The 12,999-nt window shown below is 41.5% G+C and overlaps 1 protein-coding gene across 7 annotated transcripts in view; it reads left to right on the forward strand.

Annotated features, from left to right (window-relative positions):
* The first annotated feature begins 7,446 nt into the window (after positions 1–7,446).
* The window catches only part of LOC110989216 (voltage-dependent calcium channel subunit alpha-2/delta-2-like), a 59,857-nt gene continuing 54,304 nt past the window's right edge, over positions 7,447–12,999 (forward strand). For 5 of the 7 annotated variants that reach the window (XM_022253431.2, XM_022253430.2, XM_022253433.2 and 2 more), the window contains exons 1-3: positions 7,447–7,741; positions 9,690–9,771; positions 12,759–12,869. In XM_022253431.2, coding sequence (XP_022109123.2) covers positions 7,632–7,741; positions 9,690–9,771; positions 12,759–12,869 — 303 coding nt within the window. In that variant the 5' untranslated portion in view covers positions 7,447–7,631. The remainder of the gene's footprint in view (positions 7,742–9,689; positions 9,772–12,758; positions 12,870–12,999) is intronic. The other 2 variants (XM_022253432.2, XM_022253435.2) reach the window with 1 other exon arrangement.

Genomic DNA, 12,999 nt, shown 5'->3' on the forward strand with positions numbered 1-12,999 from the left:
CGTGCAACCCCGAGTAGCAAAGATTCAGGCATTTCAAGAGTTTCCCGTACCCACAGGGAAAAGAGAACTGATGAGATTCCTGGGTATGAGTGGATTTTAAAGAAAGTTTGTTCAAAACTTCAGTACTATAACTACTCCTATGACTAAACTCTTGCAGAAAAATGTGAAGTTTTTTTGGTCTCAGTTATGCCAAAATGCATTTGAGAAATTGAAAGCAATCTTAACAAACAAACCAGTTCTGGCTGTGCCGAAGTTTGACAAGGCATTCAAAATAAACAATTACGCCAGTGATGTTGGTGTCGGTGCAGTTTTGCTCCAAGGTGATGAATCAGGCATTGAGAGACCGATCCGTTACCTCTCGAAGAAGTTGAATAAACACCAAGCAAAATATTCCACCATCGAAAAAGCAGGAATTATTGATTCTTGCTTTGCAATACTTTCAAGTGCACATTACAAATAGTGCTGGAGATCGAGAAACGTTAATTTATGCTAATCACAGCCCCTATTGTGTTTGGAGAAGTTTAAGAACTAAGGGTTATTTCGGTGGAAGTTTGATTGTGCATCCTTATCCACTCAAGTTTATCCACATTGCCGGGAAGGAGCAATGTTATTGCCAGTGTTCTGTCCAAAGTTTAGATCCTTGAAATTAATTACAGTGACATTTATTTTAACAACTAAGAGTTTTAATTTGACTTACATTTGCTAACTTGCAAAAAGTACGTGATCGTAATTAAGTTTGAGGTTTGATGATAGGTTTATGTTAGAACCCCTTTTTCTTTCCTTATGGGAGGGGGGTGTTATGTACATGTACATGTATACACACAGTTTCTGTATGCGTGGCAGATTATGCAATTTTTAGGCACCAGCACTCACAACGAGGCTGTAGGGGACTCCGCGCTGTCGATGAACATGGCAAAACATTGTTCATTGTCGTGTTGCAGCAATCAACCTGCTCACCCTTCAGATTATGAATTTAGGCTACGGAAAAATCTTTGAAGCCTTTACCAAGCTGTTGCTCTCCACTGCCCTTTTTGATGTAATCCTCTACAAACCTGAAGGTTATCTCGGGAACCACGGACAGATCCCTTTCTTTTATAGCCACCGTGACACACGAGTCCCCTACAGCCTCGTTTTCAGTTGCCGAGAATACAATTTGCGTAAATATTAAGAAAGGCCGATTGTACCGCACATGACTCTAAGTGTGACCCGCGTTTGGCCCATTCCACGATGAATAACCATGATGTAGTGAAGAATATTCTTGTTGTGCGTTATGGAGATTTCCTGTAAGATTAAGTTATTTCTAGTTGCATAGTGTACGTACTGGAAGTTTCCCGTAGGATTATGTAATGCAAACAAAATATTTTAAGAAACTTATGTAATGATGAGAACTTTGTAGAAACTAAAATTTTTCAAGAAGACTTGTAGACTAAAAGACAGCCTCTGGAGGGCAAGACAAGGACGGCATGTGAGAGACACACACATACATTTAGAGAGATTTTGGAAGGCGATTCTACCGTACGCGGGCTGTGAGAAGTCTTCGACTTGTTGACTTCTGCACCACTTCAATCTGTGGAGGCGAATCCTCTGTGTAGCGACACTTATGCGAAAAGTTCGTCCAGACCAAATGAAGTGTAGAGCTGAATCCAGTTGTTCCAGTTTATGGGATCATCAATTTCCCGACTTTGCGACGGTGACCACGCCCTCGCTGTTTCGTCTTGAGCCCGGTCACTCTTATTGGAGGTGATATTTGCCCCGTTGCAGCTCATTCTTGTACCGTCAAGGACTGAGCTGTTTTTCGCCATCTGGTTTTTATCCTTATCTTTATAAACTAGTTCCAATCAGCATTTTCTTTGTTATCCTAAATGTGCTAAGTGTAGCATTCTCATTAAATCATATGTTCTTGTTTATTTTGTTCAGCGTGATCTTGTTTGACTTCTTTGTTGCATCGGAGAAAATTCAAACTTAAGAATAATTAAAGTTTGGAGTTTTTCGGATCGTAACAGTTATCAGTCCGTAATCGTCCTCGCAATTTTCCTGGGTACTCTAGTTTCCTCCTGCCTCTAAAACTGCACCTTCTTCCTAACTCTGTAATTTAATACTGATTATAAAGGTTGTGGATAAACGTACAGTTATCAGCGCAAACAGCCTGAGTAGCTGAAAGAGCCATTAAAACAAACACAACAATCCCCCACTGAAACGTATTCCATGTTAAGCTTTGGTAATGGTCTGACAAAAATATTCAATATTCAGCATCCAAATTGACAGGCTAATCACACACGTTAAACCGCAGCTAGCTTTTCACCCACGAATGACTTAACTCGGGAAGTTTTCATGTCCTCGTTGGAACGTATCGGGTAGGATGCGTATACTGGAAGTTAGGCAGACAAAAAGACTTTTTTCCAGTTGGCCATCGTTTCTGCGCACTGAGGCGTTTAACTTCATGGTCGAGTTCGGGCGGTCTGTTCTTGACCCGGGTTAGTTGTTCTCGTGCTCGAACGGTGGGAACACGACTAAAGAACACTGTTCTTGGAACAGGATCACACACCACCTCCTCGTCAGGGTTTTACAAGAACACACAGGAAAAACTCGTGAGATTTTGATTTTTGAACACCTGCAAAAAGTAGAGAGATGGCTTCCAAAGCCAAAGACAATGGGAAGTTTTGCAAAATTAACATTAATTATTTTCCGTAACAAAGAAATGAATGTTCCTGTTTATATAGAAAAGATACAGCCCATCCAGACATCAACTCTCGAATAACGTAGCCTACATGGACGTCTCCATGTTGCATGTAGCTTGTCACTAACTACCAGCGATAACCAGTTATTTGTTCCCGGAGTTCGAGCGCCCGACCCACAAACAACAAATTGAGCTGTTCGTGAACATACGGGAACAAGCCGCCCAAACTCGGCCCAAGCTTCCTCCAAATCTCCGTTTTTTTCTTGCAGGCCCCCAGAATTTCTTTATATCATCACTGTCCATAGGGTTTCCAATAATAAATCCCTCGCTTTGGGTTTCTGATTTGGCGAATTTAGCAGTTTTTGCCTATTGATCTAGTTGCGACATGGCTTTTAGTTTTCTTGCCTGGGCTGAAGTATTGCATTGAACGGAGACGCGCTTTTCACAAAATTGCCGCCGAGTCTAAAAGCTTTGGCTATTTTGATTGGGTTAAGTGTATAGCAAGTTTGACATGTAGGGAATAGATGATGACTTGTGTTGGGTTGTGTTTTGGCTCTCGGTAAATCTACGTTTAGGATGGGAGTTTTGTGGAGGGGGTCAGTGTCTGAGTCTCTGGAGACATCACTGTATAATGATGATGTGTTTATATACCGGTAGCTCGTTTACGGCATTTAGTTTGAGGTTGTGGTTTATTTTGAGTTGGACTTATTCATTTGTCTAGTGTTGATCTTTGTTGGTCATCGTTATGTAGAAGGTTATTATGAGATGTTTAGACTGTGCTGGTTGGTCCCATGAGGTGTCTAATTCCAGTCGTCTAGGCCAACTATTTTTAGATGAGGCCTAAATTGGTCCAGAAAGTGGGGAAAATAAGTTTAAGACCTTCAGATTTTGAGATATTGCTTACCAACAAAATATACAGGTGAATATCTTGCAAAAGGGCCACAGAGCAAAGGTGGTCACTGGGTGACAGAGTTTCAAAACTTTCTGCGCGCTCTCGAGCATCCGATAAACACATCTGATATCACGGCATCGACCGCGGCGAGACCACTGATCACTATCAGTGGGCGAGACAACGTCATCAGCGGCATCAGGCACGGCGATTTTTCAGTACCTGTTGGTAGTCTTGGTTCAAGACGCTAATACCTGATGTTATTGGGCGTGAACATGATCTACATCATTTTTGCGCTAAGGAAATACATCAGTCCATATAGAGACCCAAACATTTCTCTGAGTTTCGCAAGCCAACAAGAGCATAATAGTTCATATATTGGAGCTTAGATATTGACCGACTTGATTCAAGCCGTTATGATCACAAAAGCTGGGATAACACGCCGCCCCTGTAGTGTATTTTTTTATTAATATTGTTATTATAATTAATGATGGTTTATTTCAAACACTGTGATTGTAGCCCGGAGGCTAAATTACCACAGTACACACAGCTTAACTATTCAATAAATAAAACATCAGAGCATTAGAAATTTCAAGTAGAAGCATCTCGTCTAAAATAAACACAAAACAACAATCAGAAAATAAAAATCACTCAAGATACAGACAGAAAATTGCACTGTACAGTTATAACCAATGCCCACAAAAACACAAATCAATTAAAACCATCCCTTAACAGATTCGGATTCTGCAGACTTGCAAAATATGGGATGAGACTTTTCTTGTAACTTTTGGTTTTACATGTTAATGTGGACAGGTTTATGGCATTTATGAGTTGATATTGCGTGCACTTCACTATGTCTCGGCTGAGGTAACCACTTATGGAATGTATTGGAAGACTTCAGTTGGACTGCAAAGTCTGAACTATTCAATAAAGGTCTCTTCGACGATTTTGAAGAGACACAAGACTGCATTTAGTCAGAGCTGATTCATAGTCTGAATACTCCATACCCAAGATGATTTTGAGTGCACGTTTTTGTATGCTTTCCATCTTCCCTTCATGAGATTTTGTTAAGCCTGCATTGCAAACCGGTGTGTCATATTCCATAAGTGGCCAAATCATACCCCTAAACACTATTAACAGATCGGTAATAGGCAAGTTAAACTTCTTCAACAATTTAAAGCATGTAGATTTACTGTTGGACTCAGGATAAATATGATCGACGTGTTTGTCCCATTTGAGGTCTGTACGTACCTAAGACGGTCTCCGTCTGCTTCTGCATATTCCTAGGAAAAAGTAGCCAAGTCCGTACGTACAAAAAGAGGTGGTCCAATAGACTGGCCAAAGGAGTTGACTTTAATGTAAACATATTTGGCGGATCCAGAGCCTGATGTTCCTGGCTCCTTTCTGAGGGATGACACTAAATTTTGCAACTTTTAAACGCTGTTTTTCAAAAACACAAAATACCTCTTTTTGCGGGCCATGACCTCGGGACCTTCGAGTTCAGATCTATCAATGACCAACTAGGCATATCCACTGATTTTTATGATTATACATTATCCTTCTGTGCGGAAGTCCTCAAAGGAAAAAGACAATCATCTGTTTGTTAATCCTTTTCACACGAAATACCTCTTAGGGTAGGCCTACCGTCGTATATATGGGAGCTCCTTGAGGCATATAAACTATAAAATGGAGCACGTCGTTTCTCCCCATGGGGGGCACCGAGGCCACCAGGATATTTTCCAAAAGGGATTGGCTTTGAAAGTCAGTTTCCTAAGTTTCAATATGTGTTTGGAAAGTTTTAGGGATTTCAGGGCCAGAATGTGGAAGACATTGGGTGGATCCTCCAACGCCCAGGCGGCTGCGGGCCGCTGATCATGCGTTGTAGTTTTCCTACCCCCATGGCTGAGTACATGCAAAAGTACGAGGCAATTTTGTGAAGCGATTCACGAGACCCAGGAATATTGTGGATTTGCTTCGACACCCCTCAAGATCGTTGTTATCTGTTGGCACTCATTCTATGTACATGTATTTTTGATCATTATAGTTTTTGTTGGCAGACCAGATCCACTTCTCATATCGTTCTGATACCCGTGTATAGCACATGTAAAGATAAACGTAGAAGGTGTGGTGTTCATTTGTAGACCTTTAGGCCTATTGCAGAGGTGGCAGCAAGTCGTTTTTTGCAAGTCCAAGTCAAGTCGCAAGTCGTTTGGTCACAGGGCAAATCAAGTCAAGTCACAAGTCATTTGGTCTATACACAAGTCAAGTCACAAGGTTCTTGTCCAAGTACAAGTCAAGCTGCACGCTATTTTGTCCAGCTGTAATAAACAAAAAGAACCAGGCGTCAAGCTACGAAATTACGAGTTATGAGTTTCGGACAGCTCAGTGAACACCTTTTCTCCATAGAATTACGGAGGCATTTGACAATGCCTCCGTAATTCCCCTTTCTCACTTGTGTTGTAATTACAATTCTTGCAGTTTATCTCGTATCTGTTGTATATTAGACCTCTGTTTATTTTAATGTACTTTGCAGGGTGGGAATAAGCGTTGAGACTGTGGCTGAGTTCACGCGGCTTGTTCTCGCATGTTCACGAACAGCTCGATTCGTTGTTCATGGGTTGGCCGCTCGAATGCCGTGAATGTGCAACCGGTTATTTCTGCTGGCAGCTATAATGGAAAGCAACATGCAAAATGGCGTCCAGGTATGTTATTTGAGAGTTAATGTTTGGATGGGCTGAAACAGGAACACTCATTTCTGTGCTATGGAAAAAAATCAATGTTAATTTTGCAAAACTTCCCATTGTCTGTGGCTTTGGATGCCATCTCCCTACTTTTTGCAGCTGTTAATAAATAAAAATCTCACGAATTTTTCCGTGTGTTCCTGTGAAACCCTGACAAAGACAAGGTTCTTGAGTCGTGTTCCCGCCGTTCGAGCGCGAGAATAAGAAACCCGTGTCAAGAACACAGCAGGCCGAAATGATGGCATATTGAGGGCGCTGTTTATCCTAGTCACGCGTCAACGACGCAACGCAACACAGCAGCATCGTACAGCTGCAGCTAGATGAAATAGAGGCCGCTCGAGCCGAGGTCCATTTTTTTACTTACGTAAGGCGTAAACTGAATAGCTTAATTAAAAAGCATAGGGTGCCGGTCGAGTCCAAGTCAAGTCACAGGTCAAAGCTGGTATTTACAAGTCAAGTCACAAAAAAGCGACTTGAGTCCAAGCATGGAGGAATAAAACACACTGTTTTATTCCTCTATGGTCCAAGTCATGACTCGAGTCAGCTACTCTGGCCTAAGTCATTCGTGTCGGCAAAATTAAGTGCACGGCAACATGTCATTAAAATTACAAGAGGTCACCGGAAAAAGCGTCACCTTTTGTCTGGATGCTGTTGCGTAACTACGGGGGTGGGAACAGGCCCGTTTAAAGCCTATCCCCTTCCCTTTGCCCTCCCCCCAAAACAATCTGATAAGAGTTTGCCTTTGTTAGTGTTCTATAATTGTGACCGAGCCCTTTGAGTGCCCCCTGTAGAAATTGAGGGCTCCTCTACAGTATCCCCAAACAAAATGTACTGCCACAGTTATGCCACTGTACTTTTCTGCTCCTTCCATCCATTTTGCTACAGGCAAAACTTCTGGCACAAAATATGCGTTTTTCAAAGATACTGCAGGCTCATGGCATGTCGGGAGGACTATGATAGCTTAATAAAATGTCATGATTGCATTGGGGCCACTGTCGAATAAAGACTTGAATAACGTCTAATCGCGCTTGGCAAGTTTTACGTCTGGCATCCCGACCCACTAAACAGCAGTCTGTTTGTGTGGTAAGATTGTCACCAGAAATTACGTCGCCAGAGCTGTCGTGACGTACCTAGTACCTGTACGTTACGAATACATCGGCCTATTCGTGACATGACTTCAGCGAAATTGCAGAGGACCCAGGACAGAACGAGACCTGGAAATGGCATAATTTCAACGTCCTTCCCGTGCCCAAATGCTACAATGATCTTTTGATTATCAATTTATAAATTCTCATTCCCTCTGGTGTCTTTTATTGACGTTATCATGGCTGCAGTAAGGACGATTTTCGAAGTTTTTTCGGTGCTCTTACTCTTCACCATGTATGGATTTTTCAGTGTGCATTCCGCTGGGGTGAGGCTGCCGTCACAATCATTGTGAGTAAAAAAAATGCATTTGACTTTTGTTATGTTTGTTGTGTAGCGTGATTTATTGAAGTGTTTCAAGTTGAGTTTGTCGTAATCTTATTATACTTACCAGTTTGATTGAAATGGCATTTTTCTGCCAAAATATACAAGTTAATGTTCAAAATTCTACTGTCTTACTGTCATGACTGTAACCTAGACTGAACCTACGTGTCCTATGATGTAGCATGCCTAGGCTTCTTCGACACGTTCGAGAACTCAAAGCTGCAAAGTCATTACGGGGCCAAGGCCTACTTCATCTAGTCCAAGTAACTTGGACCCTACAAATCGCCTTTTTTAACATGCGGACATGATCAGGCGATAGTAGGGTCCAAGTACCTTTCATAGGGTTTTGTTTCCATTAATTCATTTCACTCAAAATGTAGCTCATTACCAGTACCCCAAATCAAAATCCTCATCTCACCTCCAAAATGGTCCTTAAACTGTCTAATGCACACGGCTTAGGATTAAGTGAGAATCAGAGTTCTCAATAATAATAATAAGGTTTACTCACATTTGGGAAGAAAAGAGATATGCCCCTTCAAATCAGAAATGGTGAAAAAATGGTGAAATTCTTGAATATTTTGCCCATCCACACATCACAGAAAATCATCAGCTTGTCCTATCAAAGACTGTTAGCTGCATGACAGCTTGACCCAATCGCAACACAGCTCCTATCTTTTCCTTCTTGTTTTCCTGTAACACGCAGATGAAAGCTACATTATGAAATGGCCCAATTTGCTTCCATTCCAGTGACCAATCATAGCTCAGCTTTCATTTTGATGGGGTCAGGAAAACAAGAAGGAAAAGAGGAGCTGCGTTATGATTGGTCAAGCTGTGATGCACCTGACAGTCATTGAGAGTACATGTACATGTAATAGTACATATACATGTACCTCAGTACTCTTGAAATTATTTGTGCACACCCATATATGTACATGTACAAAACTGGAGGTGTTGGCTATCACATAATTTGATACTACCCCCGTACATGATTAACCCTAACCCCCTAGGCTCCTGCACTAGAAAGCATACTGAACCTCACAAAATCCAACAGGTTCATGTACTTGTCTATGTACTTGTACATGCAGGGTAGTGTACCAAACCTGATAAACTCCAACAGAATGAGCCCGTTGGAGTTTGAGTGATATGGTATGGATGGGTCTATGCAGTATAGGATGACTTGCACAGAACAGTACCAAACCTGACAAAATCAAGCATAGTCCAACAATTGGTACAGCAAGCCAGACACTGCACACAATGAACCCTGTGTGTCCCAACTCACACAAAATCCAACACCATCTCCCTGGGCCTTTCATCCCAAGTCTCACAAAATTCAACAAGAAGTTCCTCAGGTACGGTAGCAAACCTGCCAAAACCTCACAAAACCTGCTGTTGGAATATGGCAGGTTTTGGGCAGTTAGGGTTAACCCTAACCCCCTAGGCTCCTGCACTAGAAAGCATACTGAACCTCACAAAATCCAACAGGTTCATGTACTTGTCTTTGTACTTGTACATGCAGGTTAGTGTACCAAACCTGATAAACTCCAACAGAATGAGCCCGTTGGAGTTTGAGTGATATGGTATGGATGGGTCTATGCAGTATAGGATGACTTGCACTGAACAGTACCAAACCTGACAAAATCAAGCATAGTCCAACAATTGATACAGCAAGCCAGACACTGCACACAGTGACCCGTGTGTGTCCCAACTCACACAGAATCTAACACCATCTCCCTGGTCCTTTCATCCCAAGTCTCACAAAATTCAACAACAAGTTCCTCAGGTACGGTAGCAAACCTGCCAAAACCTCACAAAACCTGCTGTTGGAGTTTGGCAGGTTTTGGGCAGTTAGGGTTAAGGAAATGCAGTTCAATTGGATAATAATACATAACACCTGTGTACATTTGTTTTGCTGCAGGGTATATGAGTGGTCCAAAGAGATTAGCAGAGAACTTATCACAAAGCTTGATGTAGTAACCGGAGCTCAGCGAGTAAAAACGGTAAGTGAAGTACACATACACAATGTATGTGGCGTTTGAGGGCAAGCCCGCAATGTTTGGCATGACAAGTCCCATACGTAACCAAGAGACGTTTTACCCTTGGAGACATTCCTGAATTTCAGTGGTTTTTCTGTCTGCTGTTGGTCGGGCAGATTGAGAATACTCACAAGAATTTTCTTGTTACTGGTCTTCGTGATGATTATGTGCTGGAAATTATGGAAAATTGGGCATTACATTTCAGATGAAATGGGGACCTTATTGCGGACTTGAACTTCTGGTATTTTACAGTGATGAATGAGGGGGCAATAGGGTCATGCCTCCCTCCCCCTAAGAAGGAGAAATAGAAGAGGAAAAAGAGATATTTTTGCAGGACTTTTTCACTTCTCTTCCCTTCCAAAAGCTGTAAAATCTGTAAATTGAGCCTCACTCCTCAGAAAAGCCATAAGAGGGTACATGTATATACAGAAACTTCAATATCCTCCTCCCCCCTCCGTCCCATAGTTTTGCCCCCCTTTCTTACCCCATCCATCCCTAAAATTAGTTTAAGATCCTGCCTGGTTGATCTCAACTTCAGGTTATGCAAAGTGCTAGTTGCTCGGTGTATTAATTACAGTATGTATGTAACTACTGGGTATCTGTATACAGTTTAATTTCTTACTGTTGGTTCAGTTCACAACTGTGGCGAGCAACATTTTTATGCATTAAATTTTCATCGAAAAATTTCCACTTGAAATTATGAAATCACATAGAAGTGTATTTAGCACTTCATACATGTGATACATGTTTAAGATCCATGCACATGTTGCTCAAACTTGTAGGAGAATAAAATGTAATCTGTTATACGCATTGCTAGAGCCGGTGATTGGTACATGCACATGTACAGGCACATGTACATGCGCATGTACATGCACATGTACATGTTTGTACATGTATGGGTACAATGTACAGTGATGAATTTTTGGGGGGCATTGCCATTTCAGTCATGTTTTCACAAGTCTTTCAACCCCCCCCAAAAAAAAACTTGTATGCATATGTACATGTGATATATGGACATTTACATGTAGGCCTACGTTTTACAATTCATTCACCATTTCACCCCTTCATCTTCCCACCACCCCCCCTCCCATTTACATGTATGTGTGTATACATGTACTTACTGTACATGTAATGTATGCACCAGTGAAGTGATGGAGAAAGTGTTGAACGTGGGGAAAAGGTAGGGATACATGTGCATAGATGAGTAAGATGCTAGTGTCCTTCACCTGCATATTGAGATTACTAATGAATAACATTAATCTACACACACACATACTACAGTATACTATTCTCCATGATGGTCATCATCATGCACAGGAGGTCTGGCCTGGCTGACACCAGTCGGCTACTGTACATGTACAGTACATGTACACCTAGAAGGATGCCATGTAAATTATGATATACAGAGTGAATACATGTATATGTACATGTACATGTATGTGATGACCTTTGGGTAATCCTAGACCAAGCTCTATGGGGGTAATGGAACAGTTCGGAGACTTGAGCATGTTTGCTATGGGTACGTGAATTGTATAGTACTGTACATGCAAGCGGTACCAGCAATTATAATGTACAGTATGTGTGAAAATGAAATGGAAGGCTTAGAAATTTATGCTTCTCAATTACAGGTGCATGTATGCATGCACCTGTAGTATCAATTATGGATAGTATGGTAGATGTACATGTATGATGATTAAGCAGCCTCAGTGAGATGATTCGTGTACATTGTGTAAAGTAAGGTAAATTGTGGCCATACGTGACAGGCATTCCATGTAATTGGTAGGGACGTTTGTGCCATAGGGCCAGTGCTTTTATTATCATGATAATTAGATTGTGTAGGGACATGTACTGCTACACGCCTACACACCTTACGGTTCATTTCATTGAATGTGGGCCAATTCACACACCTGTACTGGTACCAGTACGGTACATGTACATGTGTTGTGCAGCCAGGCTAATATGCTTTGAAATTTTATAATTTAAGTTGTAAGTGAATATGTTAAAACTTGTTAGTGCGAGTTGTAATGAGGTGCTGTACATGTACATGTACATGAGCAAAATGAACACTTTTGTATTTTCACAGAATGCACACTGTACAGTCTGTTAAAAAATACAGTTCGATTTTTACAAGTAACAGCTTGAACTTGGCATGTTCTTGTCGGACAGTCTCTTCTCATTTCCTTGCCTTTAAACTGAAAGAACTCTCTAAAATCATTTTTTTTACCAGTAAACTGTATAGGCTGATACTGTATTACGTAAATTTGGTAAAATGCTCACGTATATTGCTCTTGCTTTGGACTACGGTAGTTGATGCCATGTGTGTGACCTTGAATATTTGTATGTCGTGTTCAATCCTCATAACTGTCAGAGGATTGATTGGACTACAGACCATGTAGGCCTACATGTACATGTACCTGTACCATTAACCCTCCTATGCTGAAGTCACTCTTTGAGTCACTTGGTAAACACCTCAATGAAGCACAGCTGTGTCCTGTTGTGCACTGCACCAACTGTCCCTCACAGGAATATTAGATTGTACTTTTGTGCTGCCCAACAACTGTGCTTCACTGTTTCATGTGCATAACTGTGCAGTAAACTAAATGCAGTGAAGAGGACTGCATAAAAGACCCTGTGTCAGTTTGTGCTGGCAACCTACTGTGGACACACTGAACCTGTGCATGCTTGTGTTCCATGTAGAAAATACATGCAGATGAGTGACTGTGGGCACTTGTTTATATTTGTGCTGTAAAACCAAAGGAGAGTTAAAGTCGACAGACAATCTGTTCACCGGTGTACTCGTCAGTATATGTGTACATTTAATGATTTAGTTTAGGTTTACTGACGGGATACCAACTTGCATACTGAGACATACATGTACATGTAACACCCTTCCCCTCTGCACCCCCAATAGGCAACATAAAAGTCTTTGTTTCTTTTCCCATTTACTGTAGCTGTATGAAGGGCTGAACTTTCCCCCAGTGTATGTGAACGGCTCTGATCTGGTCCTGAAAGTAGCCAACAAGTGGCAGGAATTGCTACAAGACAAGATGGTTGCCGTTGATGTAAGTCTGCCTTGCGCCACCTGTACTGTTTCTTCTGTTTCTGTGTGCAAATCTATTGTACGTGTGTAGGATTGAAACCAAGTTGAAAAGGGGCTGCAAATTGATGGACCATACATAGACCCGTCCTTGC

The sequence above is a fragment of the Acanthaster planci genome, linkage group LG04 (assembly GCF_054643075.1).
Source record: "Acanthaster planci isolate LZ-2023a linkage group LG04, COTS_SCS, whole genome shotgun sequence".
Lineage (NCBI taxonomy): Eukaryota > Metazoa > Echinodermata > Asteroidea > Valvatida > Acanthasteridae > Acanthaster > Acanthaster planci.